This window comes from Saccostrea cucullata, unplaced genomic scaffold (assembly GCF_032062105.1).
Source record: "Saccostrea cucullata isolate Sc308-1 unplaced genomic scaffold, CSIRO_AGI_Scuc_v1 ctg1050, whole genome shotgun sequence".
Classification (NCBI taxonomy): Eukaryota; Metazoa; Mollusca; class Bivalvia; order Ostreida; family Ostreidae; genus Saccostrea; species Saccostrea cuccullata.
The window spans coordinates 37,507-64,716 of NW_026922132.1; the positions used below are offsets into that span (position 1 = coordinate 37,507).

General features: G+C 36.9%; 1 protein-coding gene across 2 annotated transcripts; it reads right to left on the minus strand.

The window, feature by feature from the left end:
* Positions 1-711: 711 nt before the first annotated feature.
* LOC134261252 (glycine--tRNA ligase-like) lies at positions 712-27,180 on the minus strand. Of its 2 annotated transcripts, XM_062743703.1 has the most exons (18): positions 26,926-27,180; positions 16,100-16,201; positions 12,734-12,833; positions 12,401-12,542; positions 10,210-10,298; positions 9,047-9,123; positions 8,451-8,596; positions 7,751-7,900; positions 5,705-5,837; positions 5,607-5,636; positions 5,002-5,166; positions 4,147-4,255; positions 3,619-3,763; positions 3,055-3,140; positions 2,345-2,454; positions 1,921-2,014; positions 1,518-1,705; positions 712-1,325 (listed from the first exon to the last, which is right to left on the minus strand). In XM_062743703.1, the coding sequence occupies exons 1-18, from the start codon at positions 27,112-27,114 to the stop codon at positions 1,212-1,214; spliced, it is 2,169 nt and encodes a 722-aa protein (XP_062599687.1). In that variant the 5' UTR covers positions 27,115-27,180; the 3' UTR covers positions 712-1,211. The 2 variants fall into 2 exon arrangements, with proteins under 2 accessions (XP_062599687.1, XP_062599686.1); XM_062743702.1 differs by lacking the exon at positions 5,607-5,636 and having other exon boundaries at positions 5,675-5,837; positions 26,926-27,179.
* Between the last annotated feature and the right edge of the window lie 30 nt (positions 27,181-27,210).

A 27,210-nucleotide genomic window follows, 5' to 3' on the forward strand; every position in this document is an offset into this window, starting at 1 on the left:
AAAGAAAACTGCTCCAAAAAACTTAACCTTAACCTGGGACGCCGACGGTATCACATAAGCTCCCCCCAACTTCGTTGAGGTGAGCTAAAAATGATGCAAAATTTTATAAATAAATGACCTGACCAAAATACGCTCAAAAGCTCAGGATCGAACGTCCTTAAATTACATGAGTTTGTGCTTGGATCTTTTATTTGATTTATACAATAAAACCTGTTGGTGTCTACATGTATGTAACATGTAATGTAAAGCAACTTTATGTTAATCTCCTCGAAGGCGGTGAGGAATTTATGTCAAATACAGTCAGGTTTGTCCTCAAGAATTTAAATAGAAAGGGACATATAAAAAGTAGAACGGGGTCTTGGAGTTTCTCCTTTTATGGGGAGTTTAGGGGGAATACCAAAATAACTCGGGGAATACATCATTATAGGCGAGGAAATCCCTGGCCCTTGGGTTTACGGGACAACCCTGACAGCATACTTAACTTCTTGTGGCTTTATGGTAAAGGTCAGTATGCAAGAAAGACAGAAACTTTTCATCATAAAATCCTTTATATATATATATATATACAATACTTGATAAAATTGTTAATGATTTTTTTTTGTAATGTATATTCAGTTTACGTAGATTTTTTTATAACATCTTCCCTTAATGTTATATTCCTAAAGAAAATTAATATAAAGATAAAAGTTTCAATAAAAACAACAAATAAAGTCATTTTTATCAATTTTATTACTTGATTTATTTTTTATTTTTATAAATTAAGAACCTTTTATTGATATTTAGAGATAAAAGGTTAATTGAATAATTAACCTTTACAGCACATCCCCAAGTGAGTATACAAAAACTACTTTTATGTCTCAAAAAAAAATTGTGTGACCTTGAAAATTCAAATAGCAGCCCTAATAAAGACCTTTAAATTTTCAAAATGATCACTGATTTTATATGTAGTCATGCACTGGCTAAACCACATAATATTATCATCATGACACAAATGTACTTAGGGGTAATCCAGGCAATAATTGAAACACAAGAGAAATATTTAGTTTTTCAATTCCTGTCCATAGCTTTTTTATGGTCTTTTTTTATGGTCTGTAGCTTTTGTTCTAATACTGACAGAAAAGTCTGTTTTGCCATGGTATTGATGGCTACGAACAGAGAAAATAATTTAAAAGACAGATTAACATAATGAGCTAAAAAGAAAAAAAATGTCTTCATTTTTCCTTTGTTGCTTCCTGTTGTTCAAATATGGGGTAATTATTAAGTACATCCTCCCAAGTTCTCATTGCAGTAGACAGGGACTTCACAATCAAGGGGATTTCCTCCAGCTTGAAAAAATAGAACATAACCACTTTAAACCAACCACCTTGATATTGAACTCTTCGGGACCAAGATTAAAGAACTCTGAGGGTTCAAGAAATTACTTAATAAATTCATGAAAGAAAATGTGTCTCACACCTCGGATAAATTGACATTTGAGAAACCAAAGTTCAACCGTCTTTATCTTAGAATAAACTTACTGGTGCTCGGATCTGTTTCATTGAGTCCCTTTCTCGTAACGTGGCTGTGTGGGGGGCATTTAATGTGTCGAAATCTATGGTCACACCATATGGTATAGCAATGGCATCTGTCCTGGCATATCGTTTTCCTATGGAACCACTGCTGTCGTCCACACGATGAGAAATGTCATTCAGGGTCAAGGCCTTGGCTAAAAATAGAGGAAGTAGTTAATATTGACCACAATAGGAAAAGGTTTTTTCCTATTACAATTAAATGGCCAAGTCAGATGTGGCATGATAAACAAGATCATAAATAACCATGTATGCAGATACAGAGCTCTTACAATGGTATGAAGCTATCCTTATTAAATACTTACACAGCTCTCTGACAAACGGTATGAAGCTATCCTTGTTAAATACTTACACAGCTCTCTGACAAATGGTATGAAGCTATCCTTGTTACTGAGAGGCAGAACAGAGCATTTATATGGTGCAATAATGGCAGGCAGTGAAAAGTACTACAAAAAAATAATAATTCAGTAATTAATATTACGTGTATTTAAATATAATCAACAGACATATTTTTTTTAAAATTAAAGTGAAGACATTTCAATACATTATTTTTTAAATAAAAGATTAAGCACTAAAAACTATAATCTCACAAATATAGCAATTTAGCAAACTTTGGTTATTCAAAAAAGGTGATTAACTCCAATATTCTTTATGAAGAGGGGGATATTGCATTATGTCACTATCTTTCAAACATATACAGGAATAAATAAGAAAATTTGAATGGTAATATTTAAAACAAAGAAATGTTAACTTCTTGTGTCAGTTGATACACTTACTGATCTCTGTTCATCACCATCTCGTATTTTAAAGTTGTGCTCAAACATGGCGTACATGACTCGACCAATCCCAAACGAGGGTTCAATAACGGAGGGCACTAATTCTTCAACTGTAGCAATCAGTAAATAAAAATCAATAGGCATGTTATTATACAAATGAGGGAGAAGGGATATTACTGTCCCATTTTTTGCTTTCAATGTAACAATTTCACTACATATCCACGCAGCTGTTGTTGTTATCAAGAGACTAACACTCTATCCCTGTTAACTTTTTCCCATTTTCTATTTGCCAACTGACGGATGAAAATGTGGGGAAAAATAAAACCAGGACAAAAATTATATATGCTGACAGTATTTGTTGGTTTGAAGTTTGGAAAAAAAGGCAAAATAAAATGTTGCACAAACCAAAATCATGGATATCTGAGAATTTCAATAATACCACAACCATTGAATTGTGTGGATGTAATATTGTAAGTCGCTTTAATTTCATGGTGTTAAAATTTCACAATATCTCAATAAGTACCAATTGCGATGGATTTAATTTCATGCTGCAAGAAATTAATGCAAATTTTCATATAAGCATTTAAATGTTTTTAAAAACTAATAATAACATTCATGTTGAGTTTAATTTTGCAGAAAAATGATAAATCATGAACATAGCGAAATTAAAACCATCGTGATTATTTGCCAATCTACAGTATTTCACCTACCGTGTACTTTTTTCTTGTATCGTTTGATGGACACCATGTCAGGTTTGAGTGTAAAGGTTTGTTCACCAACTTTTATCTGAGATTCACTTGAAAAAAAACAATAAATTAAAAAAATACATGTACCATACAGGGTAGAAGTTGACAGACATGGCTTTTACAATCAATTATCCAAAGAGAGTTATCTCTCCTGTTAGTATGAAGAAGTTTGAGCACATCTTTCTCTCCAAAAAAAATTGGAATATTTAAAAGACTTGACATTGACTGCTGTAAATGGTATACAATATATAAGCTAAAGAAAGTCTCACTTATGACCTCTATCAGTGTTTGCCTTGCTATATACTGTATACAGGGTTATTTTCGCCCCATGTAATTTTCGCCCTTTTGCACTTGTGAACAATTTGGCCCCATTTTAAATTTGCCCGGTCATAGTTCTGTTTAAGAAATTAAGCTGTCTTCTTTGAATTCACCTCGTTTTGAATTCACCCGATCATGAAGAGGGCGAAGATTTACCTGTATAAAATATATTTTTACACATGAAACATGCCTATTATTATTAACCCCTACCCATTGCTGGACAAGTCATTCTCTATTCTATCACAGTCATCAGAAGTGAGTCCGGCTAGGTACTCTCCTATAACCTTAGCATCTTTCTTGAACACTTTACCCAGGGTTCCTTTGTTGGATGTACACTCCACAACATCCACCTCTTTGTAGGTCTTGTTAAGGATCACGTTAAAAATCTTACCTTATTTCCGCACTGTCATGAGATAAATTATTAAGTATAAACTCATATTTTTTGTTCTTATCATGCACAACTAAATGAGTCCCAATAAATTTTTGTTGACCATTATATTTACATGTACCTTTGCTTTTTTTTAAAGGTAATAAAAGATTTCAAATCAAACCTTTTATTTTGCATTTGACTTCTTTCATAGGGTGATAATTTTCTGAAAGTTTTTTCCCTCCACAAAATTATTTTCATTGTAAAAAGTATTTTTTTTAATCTCCTGTTTTTAATTTCCTTCAAAGTTCCAATACAAAACAGTCAAATCTAAGTGAACTACATATATAAAGGTTCTCTGATAAAGGATATGGGTGCCTGAAGTCTCTTTTCTGCCACTAATCTAGTACCCGTAGCCTTTGTGTGCTGGTTCAAGTCATAACAGGATCTGTCTGCACATCCAACACACTCCACCCAACCCTGAAAATGTATAGCCATCCTAGATTGCAAATGTTTAAGGTTAGCTTAAAAATAAATACTGAACATAAATGAATATCACGGAGGGAATCAGCAAGATTCCAGTTCCCTAAAGCAAGCCTTTTTCATAAGGCAAAACACAAGTAAAGACTCCATCATATGCATGTTATACTCAAAAGAACTGCAGAACATGAATATCTAAAGTTTTTAATTCAATTGACACACACACAAAATATTAACCAAACAAAAAAATTTTGTCTTAAAAATAGTAGGGTTTACTTGCGGAATTGATTATGAAAATTGTGTTAAAACAGAGTTGTTCCCCTTTCTACATTACATGGAATGATTTTGCAGATACATTTCTGACGAACTATGTTATGGCAATATAAAAATTAATCCCTTAGATTTTACTGCTTTGAAATCCCTGCTTGACCTTTATTGCTCAAAAAATGCTCAAAAAGTTTTAGACATGAAGATAGAAATTACTGTGAAATCACTTACATGTATTTTTATGGGGGTTTAATTTTCGTTGTTGTTGAGGCATGATGAGACCCACAAATTATGACCACCAAAAAATATAAAATTTCAGATGCATTACTAATAAAACTTTCTATAACCAAGAAATTGAATCCCCACTAGCCAATATTTTTTCCTCAAACCTTGAAAATTTGATCCTCAAGAAAAGATGTGATTTTACAGTAAGGTAAAAACAGAGTATAAATCAGCGATCGCCATTACTCTCTACTTACGTATGTAGTTTTACATTCGGCGTCCCAGCAATCACAGGCGTAATGAGCCATCTCATTAGACATGTGTTGTCGGAACCTCAGCTTCTTCTTGTCAATGCCACACTTCAGCATAAAAAGTTGGATCCTCCCCATAAAATACCCAAGTGTTTCATTAGCTATCAGTTTCTGAAAAGGGAAAATACATGTAAATTAAGTTTATAGTTTTAAAAGAATGAAAAAACATCTATAAAACATTTCTTTTTCTTATTAAGTTTAGTTATCTCACTAAATAAATGAGGAATAATTTTGGAGCTTGCTTACTTAGAAAAAAAACATTCACCTTCATCAAGAATACCCTATTATAATAGCAGATAATTGAACTCTTTCAAGACATACTGGAAACCAACTTTGTTTTGCCAGCGAGAAATATTCACGAGTTTTGAGACCTTCTTTTATTTACAAATATTTAAGATGTTTAAAACTGCTAACAAATTATCTACCTATGTTATATTTAAAATGTTATCTCAGTCGCAAAATTAAGTGGTTGTGGATAGATTCCACATTAAAGAATCGTGAATAAATAAATAAAAATTTACAGTAATCCACCCTATAGATCCACCACTCACCTGTTTCACCGCCTCCCCTAGTTTCCACACCTGAGGTGACTTGCCACCCCTATAGATCCACCACTCACCTGTTTCACTGCCTCCCCTAGTTTCCACACCTGAGGTGACTTGCCATCCATCTGGTTACATGCGGAGTATAACACCACATCTAGATCCGCCACTGTGTTGAACTTTGGGTGATCCTTCATGACAGGGTCACAGAAATGTTCTATCTCAGCCATTGTGAACTCTCTGTAAATTTAAAGTTTGGATTCAATTACACTGTGAAGATGAAAATGTTTGCATTGGGGAAATTTTTGCAAAGTTTGTTATCAGTACATGTAGTTCATGTAGTTTTGCAGAATTAATGTAAAGGGTTTCAAGGAAAGATATCCTACTATACAACTGAGTAACATCCTACTATACGAATGACTAACATAAATGTAAATTCTTAGATGTCTGCAAAAATTACCCCTTTGCTTATTACTGTTAAATCAAAATTTTGTCCAATTACCAAACTGTAAAAATCAGGGCTTTCAAAAAGATTTGAACCAGGTGGTACAAAAATAGGAGGTACCACTTCAACAGGGTCACAGAAAGGCGTGAGCCAGCCATTGTGAACTCTCTGTAAAATGCCCCCCCACCCCCCGGAAAAATTTTGAAATTTAGAAGCCACCAGACAGCATTTCCTGGTTTCTAGGCACATAGAAGTATGCTGCTATCAGTGTTATTTTTATGCCATGTTTCAAAGTTTATTTTTGGTCAATACACATTACATGTGAAGGTAAGCACTGGATGGGTGGAATTCCATAGAAAAAATTAGTTATTTGAGCAGAGTAAGAATAAGATTTCGGTAAAACTTCTAAGTGCTATGCTATATTTGTTTATATAAATGTGTTCAAAAATTTTTTGCAAGGTTTGAGTTGTAAGTGTTATGTTTTAAATATAAAAAAAATTATAGAGTCACGAAAGGAAATGGAAATTCAAAATTTAAATTTAATAAAAGAGAAATGAAACTGTATTTGCATTAAATTAAATTCATTTCTGTTCTACAGTAAAGTGCAGATTAAAAAAAAAATTTAGAAGCACTGCATGATGCATAGCATGTACTAATAAATTCAGCATATTTTTCATGCACTGGTACATGTACATATAAAATAATATACATGTGTAAATTAGACAAAGATGACATCAAGACTGGAGACAAAAAAATTTTGAAAATAAAAGGCTGGGTCACTTTACTGGATATGGTTACAATATTGGGAAGAAATTAACGTCCGCAAGGTCATTCTCTTGACCACTAGAACACTGCTGAATCAAAGAATTAAATGTGTGGCAAAAGAAATAGTTTCTGTTTTATGTCCTTTTGTTTCATCAGAAAGTTGCAGATATTCAAGACTGTAAGTAATTTATATCGTAGCTGCGGATTTTGACACTTAAATTTGAAGAGTTGAGGTTATTAAAATGTACAGAGGTGGTTTTTTATTTAACTGTTCATGTCCGTCTCTCTAATCGGTCAATTGTGTTGGAAGATGGACATGTCTGGTTCCTTGTAAATGTATCTTAAAATCTTTTGTGAAACTCATTACCATGGCTTTAAATTGACACTTTCATTTCTGACACCTGGATTCCTATTTTTTATTTTCTTGGCCGTATTTATTTAAAATATATTCCTAGTCATTAGCTGTTGTCAAAATCAGTTACGGTGGCATTGGAAATCGAAATCTACTTTTGTTTTCGACAAGATCTATAAGACGCGTTACGCAATCTCTTTTGTTTCATTTATTCAAACGCTTTAATGATCTTCTTGACTAAGCAATCAAAAACGTTATTAGATACCATTACGGACTATGAATAATACAAAGCTACGTAACCACAACTTTTTTAAAACATGGTAGGGCCTTTCATATTTGAAAAAAATTTTTTTTTCTCCATTTAAATTTTTTACCATAAGGAATCCAACCGGGTAAAATTTTGCATTTACCAGCAGATTTTGAAAGGCCTGAAAAATATTCTGCAAAAAGATGCTCTTATAAAAATGAACAACTGAAAACTGAATAAAATACAAGATCTTAAAAACAAGTGGACACTTCTTAAAATTCATTTTATAAATGGCCATTCTCAGGTAAACCATATTGTCTACATGATATCAGTTTTTTCTTCACCTGACTCTCAACAGTCCAGCTCTTGGAGAGATTTCATTTCGGAAGGCGTTACCAATCTGTGCCGCAGCAAAAGGAAGCTTTCCCTGATTAAAGTTCAGCAGTCGCTTGAAATTAACGAAAATTCCCTGAGCTGTCTCTGGACGGAGGTAACTGTTAAAAAAAGGATTTTAAAATGAAAAAATTTATCTCCATTACACACGACTTTAATTTTCAAATTTCAACGCAAGTGTTAATATCCAAAGTTTTGATCTACCAAGAAAGAAGCATTTGTTAAGGTGTATACAAGAACAAATAATAAAATCTACGCTCCTGAATGGGTAAAATAAATAATTAATTAAAGCGATATGAATTGCACTTTGGAGAAATTAACTTTGCTATTAAAATTGGCTGTTATGATAAATCTGTATATAATTTAAATCATTATGTTTCATTAGACTGATATTCAAAATTATTTTGGTTTTCAGAAAACAATTTTCTATAAAGGAATGTATAGCATTATATAAAAAATCAATATTGTATAGGACGACAATGTAATTTAAATCTGCTTCTTTTAAAGCTTGTAAATACTTTTTTCCATTGCAAATATGAGCAACAGAGGTTTATAAATGTTTTTTTCTGTCATTGAAATAGTTAACTACAATATTGCAGCAAAATTATTAGACATCAAAGTTGAAGCTCATATTGCTTTAACTCTTCATACCCCTTTATGTGCCCAGTGGGTCCAATGGCCGTTGAGAACATGAGATTGAATTCCATTGGATCTGAGAGATCATTGTTTGTGAGTGGAGCCTTCATGTTGTACTGTACTATGGTTTTTCCCATATCTTCTTTAGACATTCCATCAATCTGAAAAAAAGGCTTAGAACTACAAGGCAGAACTCAATGAATAGTCAGTGTTTAATTATGAATTAGATGATTTCTTAGTAATTTACAAATATCTTAAAAATATGAATTTTAAATATATATTTCAAGTATATATTTCTCAAGGTCTTCTAAAATGTTATAAGATTTTTCATTTGTTTTAATTTATATTAACAATACATTTTTAAATAATTTAAGGTATGTATAAAGCTACATAATTTACTTATTCAGTTAAAATATAGAGAGAAATAATAGTCAAGAAAAAATATTTTAAGAAACAGAATCACAAAGAAGCTTTGATTTCTCAAGAGTATTGGCCAACAGTACATGTATTGTAAAAAACTTTGACCTACTGTAAATTGTAAATCATTAGCAATTCTAAAGAAAAATTGGAGTGGGAACAGGGATTATGGAAAATCTTGTTTGAAGAATTACCAGTGGTAGCAGCTTCTTGATTTCTGTCTTCTTTTCTGCATCAACTTTTTTGTCTGCTAACATCTTCTCAAAGGTGGCTGTGAGAAAAATAAACATAACATTAACAAGAGCATGAAAGTTATCCTCAATTCATCAAATTCTGTTTTTAAGGCATCTGAAAAAATGATAATAGGATTCATGTGAATCTATGAAGTATGTAATAATATGAACATTCCAGCTGATACCCATCCCTATACATTTATCTGAACTGTGTACAACAGTACATTAATGAACATAAAAATCATATCCTAAATTTATCCTTAATAAATACAGCTAGACTTTGACACCGAAACTTTTCATTGCCCAAATGATAGGTAGCATAAAGAGGAGAAACGTCATTTATTTCCCTTTTGACCTTTTGATTGACCCCACAAAGGGACACAACTTTAGCAAAGTGTGGATTGGCCTAATGCTTTTATGATTTCAGCTTTTTCTTTACCTAACTCTCAATAGCATACCTACTTCTTCATGTGCCTGGTTTTAGACACATGGGTGTTCAAGATACTGTAAACCAACTTTTATTCGCGCCGACTTTATTTCGCGATTTACCGGGAGTAAACTAGTTGCAGCAATTAATTTTCGTGATAAAGCCGTTTTTGGAACTGTTTTAATAGAAAAAGAGACTTTAACTCTTTACAACTTATAGAATTGCTATGCAACATACATTGAATCCTCGCGTCATAGAAATATTACTTTACCATTTCCCCGCAAGCACTTTATAGCGGGGTACAAATTTCTCTAAAGTTTAGCATAAATAATATTCTGAAATAATATTTTAATTAGAAAATAACTTTTCTTATTTTATGAGATTCAAGCAAGTATAAAATAGTTGGAATTTGGCAATAAATTGAAGATTAAATTAACCTTTGAAAGTGCGTGAAAATGCGTGATTGCGGGGAAACAGTAAATGCGTGATCTTGCATTAGAAATAGGAAATGGTACATGCGTTAAAATGCGTGATTGCGGGGAAGGGTGTTAAGGACCCGTTCGCGGCAAGAAATATTTGCGATGACGAGGCTCTCGTGAAAATTTCTCGTATGCAAATAAAAGTTAGTTTACAGTACCTATATGTACGTTCATCTGTACTTAAACGAGCTAAATACTCACTACCTGGATATTCGTACCTTCAATCAGGTGGTCTGCTCTGTAACAATCCCCCGTCTTCAGATCTTTTACCATGGTGTCCTGAAACCTCTCCACGTGACCCGAGGCTCTGTGAATGGAAAAAGTGGAGTGTTACCAAAACTATAGCTCTGTGAACAAAACACTCAAGCTATGTGTCATGATAAGAAGTCCATGTTTGTACCAAAGTAAAGAGAATATTATGTTTGCGTGTCCTAATGAACTTTGACATTTTGAAATACACCGTTAAATTGATAACAACACTTTTCCACTAAGTTCCGTTTAGCTAAAATATACTTTAAAATAAGACCACTTGTCAATTTGATTACAGAACAATATTTAAAGAAAATCTACATGTACAATGGCACTTTCCTATTTCTCCAAAATATTGTATGAACTACCACTTATAGATGTAGTCTACTTTTGCATTGTTTGTGAATTGACTAAGACTAGGTCTGGGGTCATAATGGAGCATGACTTACACTAGGACTGATTTTGGTATCAGCATAGAGTATAACGTACACTAGGACTGATTTTGGTATCAGCATGGAGCATAACGTACACTAGGACTGATTTTGGTATCAGCATAGAGTATAACGTACACTAGAACTGAGTTTGGTATCAGCATGGAGCATAACGTACACTAGGACTGATTTTGGTATCAGCATGGAGCATAACGTACACTAGGACTGATTTTGGAGTCAGCATGGAGCATGACTTACACTAAGACTGGCTATAATGTCAGCATGACTTAGACTAAGACTGGTTCTGGGATCAGCATGAAGCATAATTTACACTAATGCTGGCTCTGTGGTCAGGATGGAGCATGACTTACACTAAGACTGGTTCTGGGATCAGCATGGAGCATAACTTACACTAACGCTGGCTCAGGGGTCAGCATGGAACATGACCTACACTAAGACTGGTTCTGGGATCAGCATGGAGCATAACTTACACTAAAACTGGCTCAGGGGTCAGCATGCAGCATAACTTACACTAAGATTGGTTTGGGGGTCAGCACGACTTACACTAAGACTGGTTCTAGAGTCAGCATGACTTACACTAAGACTGGTTCTAGAATCAGCACGACTTACACTAAGATTGGTTCTAGTGTCAGCACGACTTACACTTAAACTGGTTCTGGAGTCAGCACGACTTACACTAAGACTGGTTCTAGAGTCAGCACGACTTACTTTAAGACTGGTTCTAGAGTCAGCACGACTTACACTAAGAATGGTTCTGGAGTCAGCACGACTTACACTAAGACTGGTTCTAGAGTCAGCACAACTTACACTAAGACTGGTTCTAGAGTCAGCACGACTTACATTAAGACTGGTTCTAGAGTCAGCACGACTTACACTAAGACTGGTTCTAGAGTCAGCACGACTTACACTAAGACTGGTTCTAGAGTCAGCACAACTTACACTAAGACTGGTTCTAGAGTCAGCACGACTTACACTAAGACTGGTTCTAGAGTCAGCACAACTTACACTAAGACTGGTTCTAGAGTCAGCACGACTTACACTAAGACTGGTTCTAGAGTCAGCACGACTTACACTAAGACTGGTTCTAGAGTCAGCATGACTTACATTAAGACTGGTTCTAGAGTCAGCACGACTTAACTAAGACTGGTTTGGGGGTCAGCATGACTTACACTAAGACTGGTTCTGGAGTCAGCATGACTTACACTAAGACTGGTTCTAGAGTCAGCACGACTTACACTAGGACTGGTTCTGGGGTCATTATAACTTACACTAAGACTGGTTCTGGGGTCATTATAACTTACACTAAGACTGGTTCTGGGGTCATTATAACTTACACTAAGACTGGTTCTGGAGTCAGCACGACTTACACTAAGACTGGTTCTAGAGTCAGCACGACTTACACTAAGACTGGTTCTAGAATCAGCATGGAGCATGACTTACACTAAGGCTGGTTGTGGAGTCAGCATGGAGCATAAAGTATGGTTTACACTTAGACTGGCTCTGGAGTCAGCATGAATTACACTAAGATTGTCTCTGGGTCAGCATGGAGCATTATTTACACTAAGAATGCTCAAGAGTCAGAATTGGACAATACTTACACTTAGATTGATTCTGGGGTCAGGGTGGAGCATAACTTAACTAAGACTGATTCAGTGATAAGCATGATTTACACTTACACTTAAACTCACTCTTGGTTAGCATGACTTACACTAAGACTGGTTCTGGAGTCAGCATGGAGCAGTCCACTTCCAGCATCTGCTCCTCCAAAATAAAGAAATTCCTCCAGGCTTGGAGAAGGTTGGCTTTGACAGCACATCCCATGGGGCCAAAGTCATACAAACCATTCACACCTACAAAGCAAATAGGCAGTTCACATAAAAGGACCTTATAATGGGTTACAAAAATTCAAATAGAAAATGCAGCAGTAGCTAAAAGTAGTAAAAAATTTGAAGAAAAACTTTTTTCGGTTTTACTTAAAATTAAGCTTGATTATAACTTTTATTCTTTCATTTTCTTTTCTAGACAGGTTTGAATTTATTACCTCCATAAATTGAAAATGATTGATCAAAAAAGAATTTCTGCTTCAGTAAATCTTCCATTTTTCCTCGATCTATATTGTCTTTGGCTCCCAGGTCAAGTTCCTATAATGATTAAAAAATAATGCATGGCAATCCATCTCTGTCAAAGAAAAACTAAACAAGAGGCCCATGGGCCACATCGCTCACCTGAGAAGCTTTGACCATTCTGTTCTTTACCAGATTTCCCCTTTGTTATACATAATGCATCCCCACCCTACCCCACTGATCATAATTTAGACATTTTGAAATCTACACTACCCCATGATCCTTCCATGGGCACATATGTTTCAGCTTTTTTGGCCCAGTGGTTCCTGAGAAGAAGATTTTCAAAGATTTTTCCTATATATTTCTATGTAAAACTTTGATTCCCCTATAATGGCTCCGCCCTTCCCCCGGGGGTCATGATTCATACAATTTAGAATTTACACTACCCCAGAATGCTTCCACATAAGCTTCACTTTTTCTGGCCCAGTGGTTCTTGAGAAGAAGATTTTCAAAGATTTTTCCTATATATTTCTATAAAAAAACTTTAATCCCCATTGTGGCCCCGCCCTTCCCCCGGGGGTCATTATTTGAACAATTTAGAATCTACATTATACCAGGATGCTTCCACATAAGTTTCAGCTTTTCTGGCCCAGTGGTTCTTGAGAAGAAGATTTTCAAAGATTTTTCCAATATATTTCTATGTAAAACTTTGATACCCCATTGTCGCCCTACCCTTCCCCCGGGGGTCATGATTCCTACAATTTAGAATTTACACTTCCTCAGAATGCTTCCACATAAGCTTCACTTTTTCTGGCCCAGTGGTTCTTGAGAAGAAGATTTTCAAAGATTTTTCCTATATATTTCTATATAAAACTTTGATTCCCCATTGTGACCCCGCCCTTCCCCCGGGGGTCATTATTTGAACAATTTAGAATCTACATTATACCAGGATGCTTCCACATAAGTTTCAGCTTTTCTGGCCCAGTGGTTCTTGAGAAGAAGATTTTCAAAGATTTTTCCTATATATTTCTATGTAAAACTTTGATACCCCATTGTGGCCCCGCCCTTCCCCCGGGGTCATGATTTGAACAATTTAGAATCTACACTATACCAGGATGCTTCCACATAAGTTTCAGCTTTTCTGGCCCAGTGGTTCTTGAGAAGAAGATTTTCAAAGATTTTTCCTATATATTTGTATATAAAACTTTGATTCCCCATTGTGCCCCCCCCTTCCCCCGGGGGTCATGATTTGAACAATTTAGAATCTACATTATACCAGGATGCTTCCACATAAGTTTCAGCTTTTCTGGCCCAGTGGTTCTTGAGAAGAAGATTTTCAAAGATTTTTCCTATATATTTCTATGTAAAACTTGGATTCCCCATTGTGGCCCCGCCCTTCTCCCGGGGGTCATGATGTGAACAATTTAGAATCTACACTATACCAGGATGCTTCCACATAAGTTTCAGCTTTTCTGGCCCAGTGGTTCTTGAGAAGAAGATTTTCAAAGATTTTTCCTATATATTTCTATGTAAAACTTGGATTCCCCATTGTGGCCCCGCCCTTCTCCCGGGGGTCATGATGTGAACAATTTAAAATCTACACTATACCAGGATGCTTCCATATAAGTTTCAGCTTTTCTGGCCCAGTGGTTCTTGAGAAGAAGATTTTCAAAGATTTTTCCTATATATTTGTATATAAAACTTTGATTCCCCATTGTGGCCCCGCCCTTCCCCCGGGGGTCATGATTTGAACAATTTAGAATCTACACTACCCCAGGATGCTTCCACATAAGTTTCAGCTTTACTGGCCCAGTGGTTCTTGAGAAGAAGATTTTTTAATGACCCAACCCTATTTTTCTCTTTTCTTGATTATCTCCCCTTGCGAGGGGATATGTCCCTTCATTTTAACAATTTAAATTTCCCTTCATCCAAGAATGCTTTGTACCAAGTTTGGTCAAAATTGGCCCAGTGGTTCTTGAGAAGAAGTCGAAAATGTGAAAAGTTTACAGACGGACAGACAGCTAGACAGACAGACGGACGGACGGACGACGGACAAAATGTGATCAGAAAAGCTCACTTGAGCCTTCGGCTCAGGTGAGCTAAAAAGGTGGAAAAAGGTAATTTAATTATCTAGTGCTATGGTGTCTACTTTTATAGTGCTATGGTGTCTACTTGTCTAGTGATTTGGTGTCTTCATCTTTACTATGTCATAAGTACCTTGTCTAATTCTGTGTTTTAGTTTAGTGATAATCTTCTGTATGTCTAGATCAGTACAGTGTCTACTTGTCTTGTGCATTAGTGACTACTTGTCTAGTGCTATGGTGTCTTCTTGTCTAGTGCTTTAGGGTCTACTTGCCTAGTGCTATGGTGTCTTCTTATCTAGTGCTATAGTGTCTATTTGTCTACTTAATACGATGGTGTCTACTGATCTTGTGATATGGTGTCTACTTGCATAATGCTGTAGTGACTTCTTGTCTAGTGCTATAGTGTGTACTTATATGCTATGGTGTCTACTTGCATAATGCTGTAGTGACTACTTGTCTAGTGCTATGGTGTCTTCTTGTCTAGTGCTATAGTGTGTACTTATATGCTATGGTGTCTACTTGTGTAGTGCTATGGTGTCTAGTGCTATGGCATTTTCTTGTCTGGTGTTATGGTGTCTACTTATATGCTATGGTGTCTACTTGTCTAGTGCTATTGTATCTACTTGTCTAGTGCTATGGTGTTCACTTGTCTAGTACTATGATTTCTATTTGTCTAGTGCTCTGGTGTCTATTTGTCTGGTGCTATGGTATCTACTTGTCTATGGTGCCTAGTTGTCTAGTGCTATGGTGTCTACTTGTATAATGCTGTATTATCTACTTGTCTAATGCTATGGTGTCTATTTATCTAGTGCTATGGTGTCCACTTGTCTAGTTCTATGATGTCTACTTGTCTAGTGCTATGGAGTCTACTTATCTAGTGGTATGATGTTTCTTTGTCTAGTGTTGAGGTGTCTACTTGTCTAGTGTTATGCTGTCTACTTATCTAGTGTTAAGGTGTCTATTTATCTAGTGCTATGGTGTCTACTTGTCTAGTGCTATGATGTCTATTTGTCTAATGCTATGGAGTCTACTTATCTAGTGCAATGATGTTTTTGTCTAATGTTAAGGTGTCTACTTGTCTAGTGCTATGATGTCTATTTGTCTAGTGCTATGGAGTCTACTTATCTAGTGCTATGGTGTCTACTTGTCTAGTGCTATGGTGTCTACTTGTCTAGTGCTATGGTGTCTACTTGTCTAGTGCTACGGTGTCTACTTGTCTAGTGATATTGCGTCTATTGCTCTGTGCTATGACATATTTACCTTGTCTTCTAGCGTCTTCTTCCTGTGCTTTAACTCAGCTACAGCCTTCTGTACATCTATATCAGGAGCTTTTTCTTCTTTTAGCTTCCTTACCATGTCTCCCTAAAATTTTGAGTAGGAAACATCTCAAAATCATAGTTTTGTTTTTTTCTTTTTACTTCAGAGCACAACTAACATGACTAATGAAGTATTGAATAAGGCTTTCTATAAAAAATTATTTGTTATCTAATTTAACAAAGACATGATGATCTGTCCAATGACAGAAATAAAAATATAAAATTTGCACGTCTTCTCTTATTTTTTTAAATTTTAATAACTAAAGAATCTAGAATCTATTTTTACATACTGTAGATCACTAAATTTTCACGACACCTTTTTTGTGAGATTGTCAATTGACTCTTTATAAGCGAAACATGATTTTCACAAATTGCTGTTATTCCTGTATATAATCTTAAGGAATACTATAATACATGAGAATGAACTTTTTGCATGCTCAGTGTCTCGCATAATTACACAAAAATAAAGTTCTCATGAATAAAAAGCTATTTACAGTAGCTAAATGTATTGTAAGCTACCCCAGGGGTGGCTAGTATTTCTGAATCCTCAGCATCTATATATAGGCCATAGTTTATCTTCTAAATAAAGCATCTTTTGTCAGGATGTACCAGTAATTAAATTTGTTCTAATATGTTAAACAACCAGGCACCACTCTGTGTAGATTCTTTGTTGAATGATACTCAAGATGGTTGATCAGTCATACTCAGCATTTATTGTATGTGCAGCATCTCATAATCATAACAATACAATATGTAAACATCAATATAAAACAGCTGATTCTTCAGAAACACAAATTTAGGTCGTCCAGTGTGGTAGGAGATTTCTAACTAGGCTAAATATACGTAAATAACATTATAAGTATCTCACCGTTTTTGTTTTCTTCTTTTTAACTTTCAAATATAGCCGCCATACAACTAGCTGAAATCTGTCGTAACGTAGTACGCGCTTGCTTATATAACCTCCTATTCCCTGTCACATGACTCGAATTATCCAATAAAATTATGCCGTACGAACTATTAACCAATCAAAAGCTTGTACGGGAGGCTGAGTTCCCACACAAGTTCCCACACAGAACTACTTCTTCCACACAAGCTACCGTACAACATCGTAACTAGTTAAACTATGTAAAATTGACAAGTGGAAGTATAACACATAAAATAAGCTTGACTAGACGAATTAATAAATTCCTTCAATGTTTATAAAACATCCCTAGACTGTACAATATATGCAGAACAATGTAGCGTAGGAATATCGTAACTACCGACACTAGCGTACACAAATGTAGTCCCGATAAAGCTGACTGATTATAAAGTGAATGCTAATAATAAATAACAACTTGTAGCTTCAAATCACAAAACAACTCAAACTAAAAGTAGAATACGATCCCATATTCATAACTTCAATAGAACAATGCATTACTAGTAAATACATATAGGTCACCAAACCGGAAATGACGATCCGAGTAAAGTATGATGGCTTCCAAAACATGAAATGTAAAATCCACCCTCTATTCCCCGATATTATAACTCCTACGATATTACATGAAGCGACAACAGGTAAATTATGATGATAATAGCTATTACTAAAATCGTATCTAGATAAGCTGACATATTATTTCCAATAAAATCCTAAACGAACAACTTTTCTGGCAGGCACATGTTGAACATAGATTTAACAAGAATGAGAACTGGACGACCGCATAATATTACGTTTACAAATCAAGTGATATATTACACTCTCCACAACTTAATTACAAAATTCTCCTGAATTTAACATGTACAGAATATAGCTCTTTACAGTCTTTAACACTTTCACAATCTAATAGGAATGTCCTTAGAGTCAATGGTGGAGAGGAAGTCATCAGTGGAACGGTCTCTGAGGGCACATGATCTCTCCAGCATCCTTATCCAGGTGGGATCTCCGTTGTCTTCACTTACAATGGTCTTGAGCTGTTCGTAGATGTAATACCGAGCCTTGCGAACAATGTGCGCTTCCTTCTTCCCCTGTTTCTCTACTGTGCCTGGAAGTGCCAAGAAGTTGAACTTGTCCAGAAGATCTATTCGTTCGATGGTGGAACTTTTTGTCGGGTCCATCCTCTGTTGTAGCATCATTGATGCGTATTCCCACGATAAGAGTTTCCTGTCTGCGGACATGGCCTGCCACTCTGTAGGGGGCCATGTAATGCTAACATCCTTGATTTAAGCGTTATTTGTGTGGAACTCCAATCCCTTCTGGCTGGGGGGAATAGTGGGAGGCATCCTCGCTTTAATAGGTTGAGGGCCCTCTCCGACATACTAGCCCTGGGTTTTTCATTAGGTTCTTTCTGTGAGGCCAGCTCAAACAAAACTTCCTCTGTGGGTGGTGCAGGGAGAGCAGGGGCGGGGCTCAGCCTTATCTTCTTAGTTGGAGGAATGGCAGGACTGGCCTCTGTCTCTTGGGAGGAGTAAATCAGGTCCAGATGAGTACGTTCAACGCCAACAAACTTAATCAACCTATTCTGAATGGTTGGTGATGTTACCGGTCTCATTTTCTGTAGATTGGACTGAGGAGCTTCAACCCTCTTCTGGACAGACATTTTCCTTGACAGGCTGGCAATACCCTTGGCATCTGATAAAATTGCTTCCTTCAAGATGATCTTGTACACTTGTCTGCCCTGGCCCACAAACACACATATGTTCCCCAAGACGAGGGAGACATACAAAATCTCGAGCTCTTCTACCTCTGGGGCAGTGGGGGTGTAGCATACTGTATTCAGCTCCTCCTCATAGTCGGGCTGGAAGAGTGATTCTGGGGTTGGCGCCCTTGCTTTGCCGCTCTTCTTGAGCTGGTCCCAGCCTCTCTGCCAGTCGTCCTTCTTTCTTGACATTCTCCTTGCTGTTGACAACCACTCTAAAACTAGCACTCTTGCGTGGGTGGCAGACGTACTTCCCCAATCCGTCCCATTCACCAGGCGACTGTACCCTTCTGGATCGAGGCTAAACCACACTCCGTTGTTCTCCGAAATCAAATCTGACGGATATTTAGCAAGTTGAGTTGGGTGGGTACTCTTAATATGGCTTCTGAGGTCAGTCACTCTCTTGTAAGTCCTTTCATCAGGGCACCAGGGGCAAATAACTCGCATAGTTCCATGGGCTGGCATCATGTGATTCTTCAAATCTCTGCTGGAGGGAAACTTCAGGTGGCACACCCAACATTCCATATCCATAGTCTAAAATTAAATTAATTGGTTGTTAAAGGCGTTTATGGGTCATCTTATATCGTCTTAGCTTCTAAGAGAGTTTCTTCGTTGTTTAAACTAAATACGAAATCATAACATCTGTCATCTCATACTTCTACTTCTAAAGTTAGCTACTTCATGTACTAACATCTACATCTAAATCTCTAAGAGACTGGTTAGAACAAGACATCATACATCTATTAGATTCAGTGCGTGATGTGTACCAGGTAGTAGGTCCATGTCTATAATACTGTCTTATAAACGACTTGTTAACCATCTCTATCAACATCTTTGGGAAAAGAGTTCTGGGTGATCAGGCCAGCTCTATCCCAACCTCAGTGGTGCACCAATCTCACATCTATCGTCTACATAAACATCTAAGTATGACTTCTTAAACTAACATGAAACATAAGAATACAAAACAACATCTGAAGAAACTTCTATGGTTTATTCAAAATTTTCTTAAACCAGTTGGGGAGGGTTTTCCCTTTGTAAGACATCAATCTATCAACATGATAAACTTTTGCGGGTTTTCGGAATGTCGTTTGCACGAGGTAGTTCAAATCATCTATTCGCTTAATGATGAGATAAGGACCTTTCCATTTAGAAGTTAGTTTTGGACACACTCCAGCTTTCCTGGTATCGTCATACAGCCAGACAGGTTGACCTCTTTCAAACAATTGTTTCTTTGCTTTGAGATCATAGTGATGTTTATTGTATTCTGTGCTCTTTTTCAGGTGTTTCCTGGCCAGGGCATGAACATCTGTCAAAATTCTTTGCAGCTCATCAATATACTCATTTGGTTCTATGCCATCATCTGTCTGATTTGGAGGTTTGCCAACAACTGCTTCTAGGGGTAGAGTAACATTTCTGCCTAACATCATGAGATTTGGTGTTGTATTGATACTTGAATGTATGGAAGCTCGGTATGCCATCATGACTTGTGGGAGATACTTATCCCATGTTTTCTGGTTGTGCTCACAGTACATAGTCAACATAGTAGCTAGGGTGCGATTAAAGCGTTCGACACTGCCATTAGCTTGAGGATGCATACTACTTGTCCTAGTTTTGTCAATATGGAGGAGTTCACACATCTCTTTAAAGGCTTTTGACTCGAAGTTTCTTCCCTGATCTGAGTGGACTTGTAAAGGTGTACCAAAACGACAGACTACTTCATTGACAAATGTTGTTATGACAGTCTCAGCTTCTTGATCCGGGATAGCTGTAGCCTCGGTCCATTTCGTGAAGCAATCAATCATAACCAGTATGTATCTGTTACCTTTTGTAGACTCAGGAAAGGGTCCCAGAATGTCTAGAGCTATTCTTTCCATTGGCTCTCCAACTGTGTACTGCCCTAGTGGTGCTCTGTTCTGCTTTTGACTGGATTTACGAGCAGCACAGTAATCACATCTTTTACAATATCTAGCAATTTCTTTTGACATTGATGGCCAATAAAATGAATTTTTGATACGTGATGTGGTCTTCTCAGCACCAAGGTGACCTCCTGTGGGGACATCATGAAAGTAATGAATAACCTCTGACCTCTTCTGTTTTGGTACAACCAATTGTAATATGACCTTGTTTGTATCCCCCTCTTGGAACTCTCTGTATAACAGACCATTGATGACTTTCAGTCTATCCCATTGTCTCCATAAGGTTTTGAATGCTTCAGAATTGTGTGATATGATATCCCATTTTGGTCTTTCAGAATCATCTGTCAAGGCTAACAGAAGCATACCCATGGATTGGTCTTCCAGTTGCATCTGTCGAATTTCATCCACCTCCCATCCCTCTAGTATTACTTGGTTCCTGAATTGGCATTGAGCTGTTTCTTTACTTCTAGTTGTCACTCTGACTGTTTGCAGGGATTCCTGGTCTTCATTTTCACGAGATTTTTCAGTATCACTATCATCACTGTCATCTTTGTTTTGTTGTTGCCTTAGACAGGGTTTGCAAGGATTTCTCGACAAAGCGTCTGCATTTTGATGACTACGCCCTGGGCGGTGAGTAACAGTAAGGTCATAAGTCTCGATCTCTTGAAGCCATCGTACTGTTTGACCGGTGGGGTTTTTCAAGCTTCTGACCCAGCTGACAGCTGCATTATCAGTGCGAAGTATAACCTTCTGGCCATAAAGGTAGGGATGAAACTTCCGAAGGGCAGTGACAACAGCTAGCAACTCTTTACGTGTGACACAATAGGAATGCTCATGGCGATTCATTGTTTTACTCATATAGGCGATAACTCTTTCCTTGCCCTCTTGATTTTGTGACAAAACTGCGCCAACAGCTTTATCGCTGGCATCTGTATCTAGAGTAAATGGTAGTCCTGGTAATGGAAATCCAAGTATTGGTGAAGTTGTAAGAGCTGTTTTGAGGGTGTCAAATGCATTCTGACATTCAGGGGTCCATATGAACTTCGTCTTTTTCTTGTACAAATCATGGAGGGGCTTTGCTATCTCTGCAAAATTCTTCACAAATCTTCTGTAGTAAGAACAAAGTCCAAGGAATGATCGAATTTGTCTTTCATTCTTGGGGATTGGCCAGTTTTTGACAGCAGATGTTTTCTCTGTATCTGTCTGGATACCTTGTGAAGAAACTACATGGCCTAGGAATTTGACCTGATTTTGGAAGAATATACATTTTGATGGCTTGAGCTTCAGATTTGCTTCTTGGAGTCTTGTGAAAATATTGGCTAAGCGCTGAAGGCCTTCGTCAAATGTTGAACTGTGAGAAATTATGTCATCCATATAGACTAAGCATTCAGTCCACTGTAGACCCTTTAGTACATTCTCCATCAGTCGCTCAAATGTAGACGGAGCATTAACCAGACCAAACGGCATGACTCGAAATTGGAAAAGTCCTAATGTTGTAACAAAGGCAGTCTTCTCTTTGTCCTTTTCAGCCATCTCGATTTGCCAGAAGCCTGAATTTAGGTCCATTGTTGAAAACCATTTGGCACCAGAAAGTGAATCAAGGCACTCGTCAATACGAGGCAACGGATAGGCGTCTTTCACAGTTTTCGCATTCAACTGTCTGTAGTCGACACATGCTCTAGTGGCTCCATTCGGTTTAGCTACTAAAACTAGATTTGATGCCCAGGCACTTGTGGATGGTTCAATTACACCTTTCTGTAACATGTTCTGTACTTCACTTCTTTCAATATCTCTTTTTGCTATAGGCTGTCTTCTTAGGGGCTGTCTCACAGGCTTTTCATTTTCTGTATCTATCCTGTGTTTTATTATACCAGTGCAGCCAAGATCATCTGGTGTCTTGGAAAATACATCTTTGTGCTGTAGGAGTAGTTTGAAGAAGGCATCTTTCTGTTCTCGGTCTAGATTTATCGAACTTCTTTCAAACATGTCCAGGAGATGTTCTGGTAAATCTTTTTCAGGAGTTGTATTTTCTTTGGTTCCCTGAAGAACTAAGACTCTCTGTGGTAATATACCGTGGTCCACTAAATATGTGTTCCTGCATTTACCAATTGTAGTTCTTGCTTGTAGTTTTACAGGTACTTCTCCAAAGTTTACAATGTTTACATGTATCTGATCAGACTGGGTATCTATCAAACCATCCAAAACTTGTATGTCATCGCTGAAGGTGTTAAGTTGCTCTAGGAACCCTATGTCTGTGAGGTCATCATTCTCGGTCAGAGCTACTGGAACCCAGATGCCACAATTTGCAGGTATGGAAACTGTTCTCTTGACCTCTACATTTGTACCCGTTTGATCATTGGCAATCCAGCATTGAACAGTTGTCATCTCAGTTTGTAATGTTTTTGTTTTGTAGTCGATGTGACGACAATACTGCAAGAGGAAGTCTTGTCCGAGTATAGCAGGAAGATCCATGTCAACCACCACCAAGTCAATTGCATGTGGAACATCTTCTAGATAAATGTAAAACTTTCCTATACCATGGACGGACAATGCGTGACCATTCAAATCTTGCACACATATGTTTGAGGGTTGAAGGACAGGACAGGACTCCTCTGGGATCTTCAGAAATTCAACATGTGACAAAAGTGATGCAGTAGAACCACTGTCTAATAAAAAATTAACATCCAACCCACCCAATGTTCCAGTAATATGGAAACCATTGTCTAAGAATTTTTTCTCTTTATTTAAAACCACCCCCCTTGAGTCATCAGGACTAGGTCTTGGCTTATCCACCAGCTGTCGACCTACAAGGCTGATGGTCTCCCATTTCCCTGTTGGTAGTTTTGTCGCCTTTGTACATCTTGATTTCTTCTCTGCCCAGGTCTTGGTTTGTCCAAATAAGGACAGTCTTTGATGAAATGTTTAGGGGAGTTGCAATGGAAACAGAGCTGAGGGGAAAGCTTCTTGTTAGCTCTTTCCAAACGGTCCAATCTGTTACTGATTTCTTGTATAATTGTAGATGAATCAGGGGCGTTGCATCTAGATGCAGCAGGGGATGTTAACTTATTGGTCACCGGCACAGCTTGGGGAACATTGAATTCCTCATCAATTGTTTTCACAGCTCTAGCATGTTGTTTCTTTTTGTCGTAGTTTTCACCAAGGATGGCTTCATATCTGTCGATTATGTCAGCGGCTTCTGAAATACTCTGACAGTCTTTATCAATACATCTGCACTTCATCTCGACACTTATCAGCTTGTAAAGGTGATTTAAGGCTAAAATTTCTTGAGCTTGCTCATCTAAATTGCAGTAAGCTTTCTGAACCATTTGTCGGATATCATCACCTAGAGCAGCAGCACTCTCGCCCTGTTGTCGTCTGCGTGATTCAAGCTTAGCTAACCATTTGTTCTGGTGTCTCGAATTTCCAAATCGCTGACTAAACTTGTTGGTAAGTGCATCAAAGGATCTTCTTTCAAGCAAGGATAAGCTCATGTAAAATGTCCTGGCTTGGCCTCTTAAGCTTGCAGCAAGGAACAGAACCTTATCTCTCTCTGTCCATAGGCTTAGCTCTGCACAGTCATTGAAATGTGAGATGTACTCTTCCCAGCTTACAGTACCATCATAGGACTCAGGTTTCATCGTGTAATTTACAGGTTGGATAGGGCTTGAAAATATCTGAGGAGCAGGTCTTCCAGAAAAACCACTGTAGGCACTAGGTGGACCATGATTGTCTTCATTTCCTCTGGGAGACGATCTTTCTAAAAGTACCTCATTGCTCGACTTCTGATGTTCGTCATACGTGTCACCTTGACCGCCATCGTCAAACATTACCGACTGAGGCACGCGTACTTCGACTTCATGATCGACCGACTCACCGGATTCTGACATCTTAATTTTCTTTATGTCGTCTTAAATAAGCAGTAATAATTCTAATGTTAAATCTATGTCATCTTATCTTCTAAGACTGTAATGTTGATGTTAAACTACCACACTGGACGGCTCATGGGCTCGTATCAGGACACTAAAATAATTTAGTATCCCACTTCTGACACCAGTTTGTAAGCTACCCCAGGGGTGGCTAGTATTTCTGGATCCTCAGCATCTATATATAGGCCATAGTTTATCTTCTAAATAAAGCATCTTTTGTCAGGATGTACCAGTAATTAAATTTGTTCTAATATGTTAAACAACCAGGCACCACTCTGTGTAGATTCTTTGTTGAATGATACTCAAGATGGTTGATCAGTCATACTCAGCATTTATTGTATGTGCAGCATCTCATAATCATAACAATACAATATGTAAACATCAATATAAAACAGCTGATTCTTCAGAAACACAAATTTAGGTCGTCCAGTGTGGTAGGAGATTTCTAACTAGGCTAAATATACGTAAATAACATTATAAGTATCTCACCGTTTTTGTTTTCTTCTTTTTAACTTTCAAATATAGCCGCCATACAACTAGCTGAAATCTGTCGTAACGTAGTACGCGCTTGCTTATATAACCTCCTATTCCCTGTCACATGACTCGAATTATCCAATAAAATTATGCCGTACGAACTATTAACCAATCAAAAGCTTGTACGGGAGGCTGAGTTCCCACACAAGTTCCCACACAGAACTACTTCTTCCACACAAGCTACCGTACAACATCGTAACTAGTTAAACTATGTAAAATTGACAAGTGGAAATATAACACATAAAATAAGCTTGACTAGACGAATTAATAAATTCCTTCAATGTTTATAAAACATCCCTAGACTGTACAATATATGCAGAACAATGTAGCGTAGGAATATCGTAACTACCGACACTAGCGTACACAAATGTAGTCCCGATAAAGCTGACTGATTATAAAGTGAATGCTAATAATAAATAACAACTTGTAGCTTCAAATCACAAAACAACTCAAACTAAAAGTAGAATACGATCCCATATTCATAACTTCAATAGAACAATGCATTACTAGTAAATACATATAGGTCACCAAACCGGAAATGACAATCCGAGTAAAGTATGATGGCTTCCAAAACATGAAATGTAAAATCCACCCTCTATTCCCCGATATTATAACTCCTACGATATTACATGAAGCGACAACAGGTAAATTATGATGATAATAGCTATTACTAAAATCGTATCTAGATAAGCTGACATATTATTTCCAATAAAATCCTAAACGAACAACTTTTCTGGCAGGCACATGTTGAACATAGATTTAACAAGAATGAGAACTGGACGACCGCATAATATTACGTTTACAAATCAAGTGATATATTACACTATTATGTCATACAAATTGCAAATTTTTAAAATTAATTTGAGGTTTATAAAGCAGTTACTTCCCTAATCTTGGTTATCATGACTTTTAATACTTGATTAACTTTTTAATTATGTTAATAAACAAGGTTTATGAAGTTCTGTGCAACTCTCTTTAGAACAAACACTACAAAGTTCAGGGAGAAAAACATGATTAATATAGAAGAAGTGGAAGTTGGCACATACAGGATATATTCAGGATTTGTTGAGATTATACAAAGGTGTATAACTCAGAAGCCTATGGATGACATTTTCAGTTTGGGGGGGTTAAGCAGCCATACATTTACTTTGGGGGCAGTATCAAAGTCTACCAAAAATTCCTTGACAAGCGAAAAACGAAAACAAAAACAAAAAAAGACGAAGAAAACAAAAAAAAGTTTTCTTTTGATGGGGGTGTAATCTATTATTTCTACAGTTATCTATAAATCTGCATTTGGGGGTGGGGGTGGGGGGTGCTCTGTGCCCCTTATTCCTATGGCCATGACTGGAAGTTTGAACTTTTAACCCCCAAACATGCTGAATACTGAACAGTTGGCTCAGCTTTGGTACATGCATGTATAACTTTTATCTCAGATGCTTTTATTATATTTTGTACATTAATTCACAGGGACTTGCTCCTGGCGTGTAAAAAAAAATCATATAGTTTAGTATATCGTTTTTTTAATAAATATTTTTTACACGCCAGGAGCAAGTCCCTGTGATTAATTCTGATGAAAAATTAAATGGAACATTGAATTATAAAATATAGTTCAGTCTCGGGTAACTCAGATAATGTTAAATTCACAACATAAACATTTACATTCGGGAACATATGGATACATGTGCGTGTTGCATCATCTTTACAAAACATGTTTTTTACCTGTTCTTTCACAGCAAGCCTCAGGGGTGCCAGGATTTCCTCCGTCTCGTGATCCATTGTGCCTGTCTCTATCCCAAAATTTTGAGAAATAGGTCTCCGATTTACAGAGAGAAAGCTACAACACTGAACCGTCTGTTTTCGCCGAAGAAATAGTGGTCGTGGCCAAAACAACCTCAAAAGATGTCTCATAAGAGATGTTATGGATGATTGACAGCCCGGTGCCACGCTTCCGTCAGTAAAAGTGAAAATGAATTTCAGATGTTCGAGCCCGATAAAAATTATAAA

Coding starts and splice junctions, on each gene's coding strand:
- LOC134261252 (XM_062743703.1), bottom strand. CDS start 27,114: ATGAGACATCTTTTGAGGTTGTTTTGGCCACGACCACTATTTCTTCGG. Junction 12,543..12,733: donor ATCATTTTCAATTTATGGAG/GTAATAAATTCA, acceptor TTTGCTTTGTAG/GTGTGAATGGTTTGTATGAC. Junction 5,637..5,704: donor TGGATGGCAAGTCACCTCAG/GTGTGGAAACTA, acceptor AAGTCACCTCAG/GTGTGGAAACTAGGGGAGGC.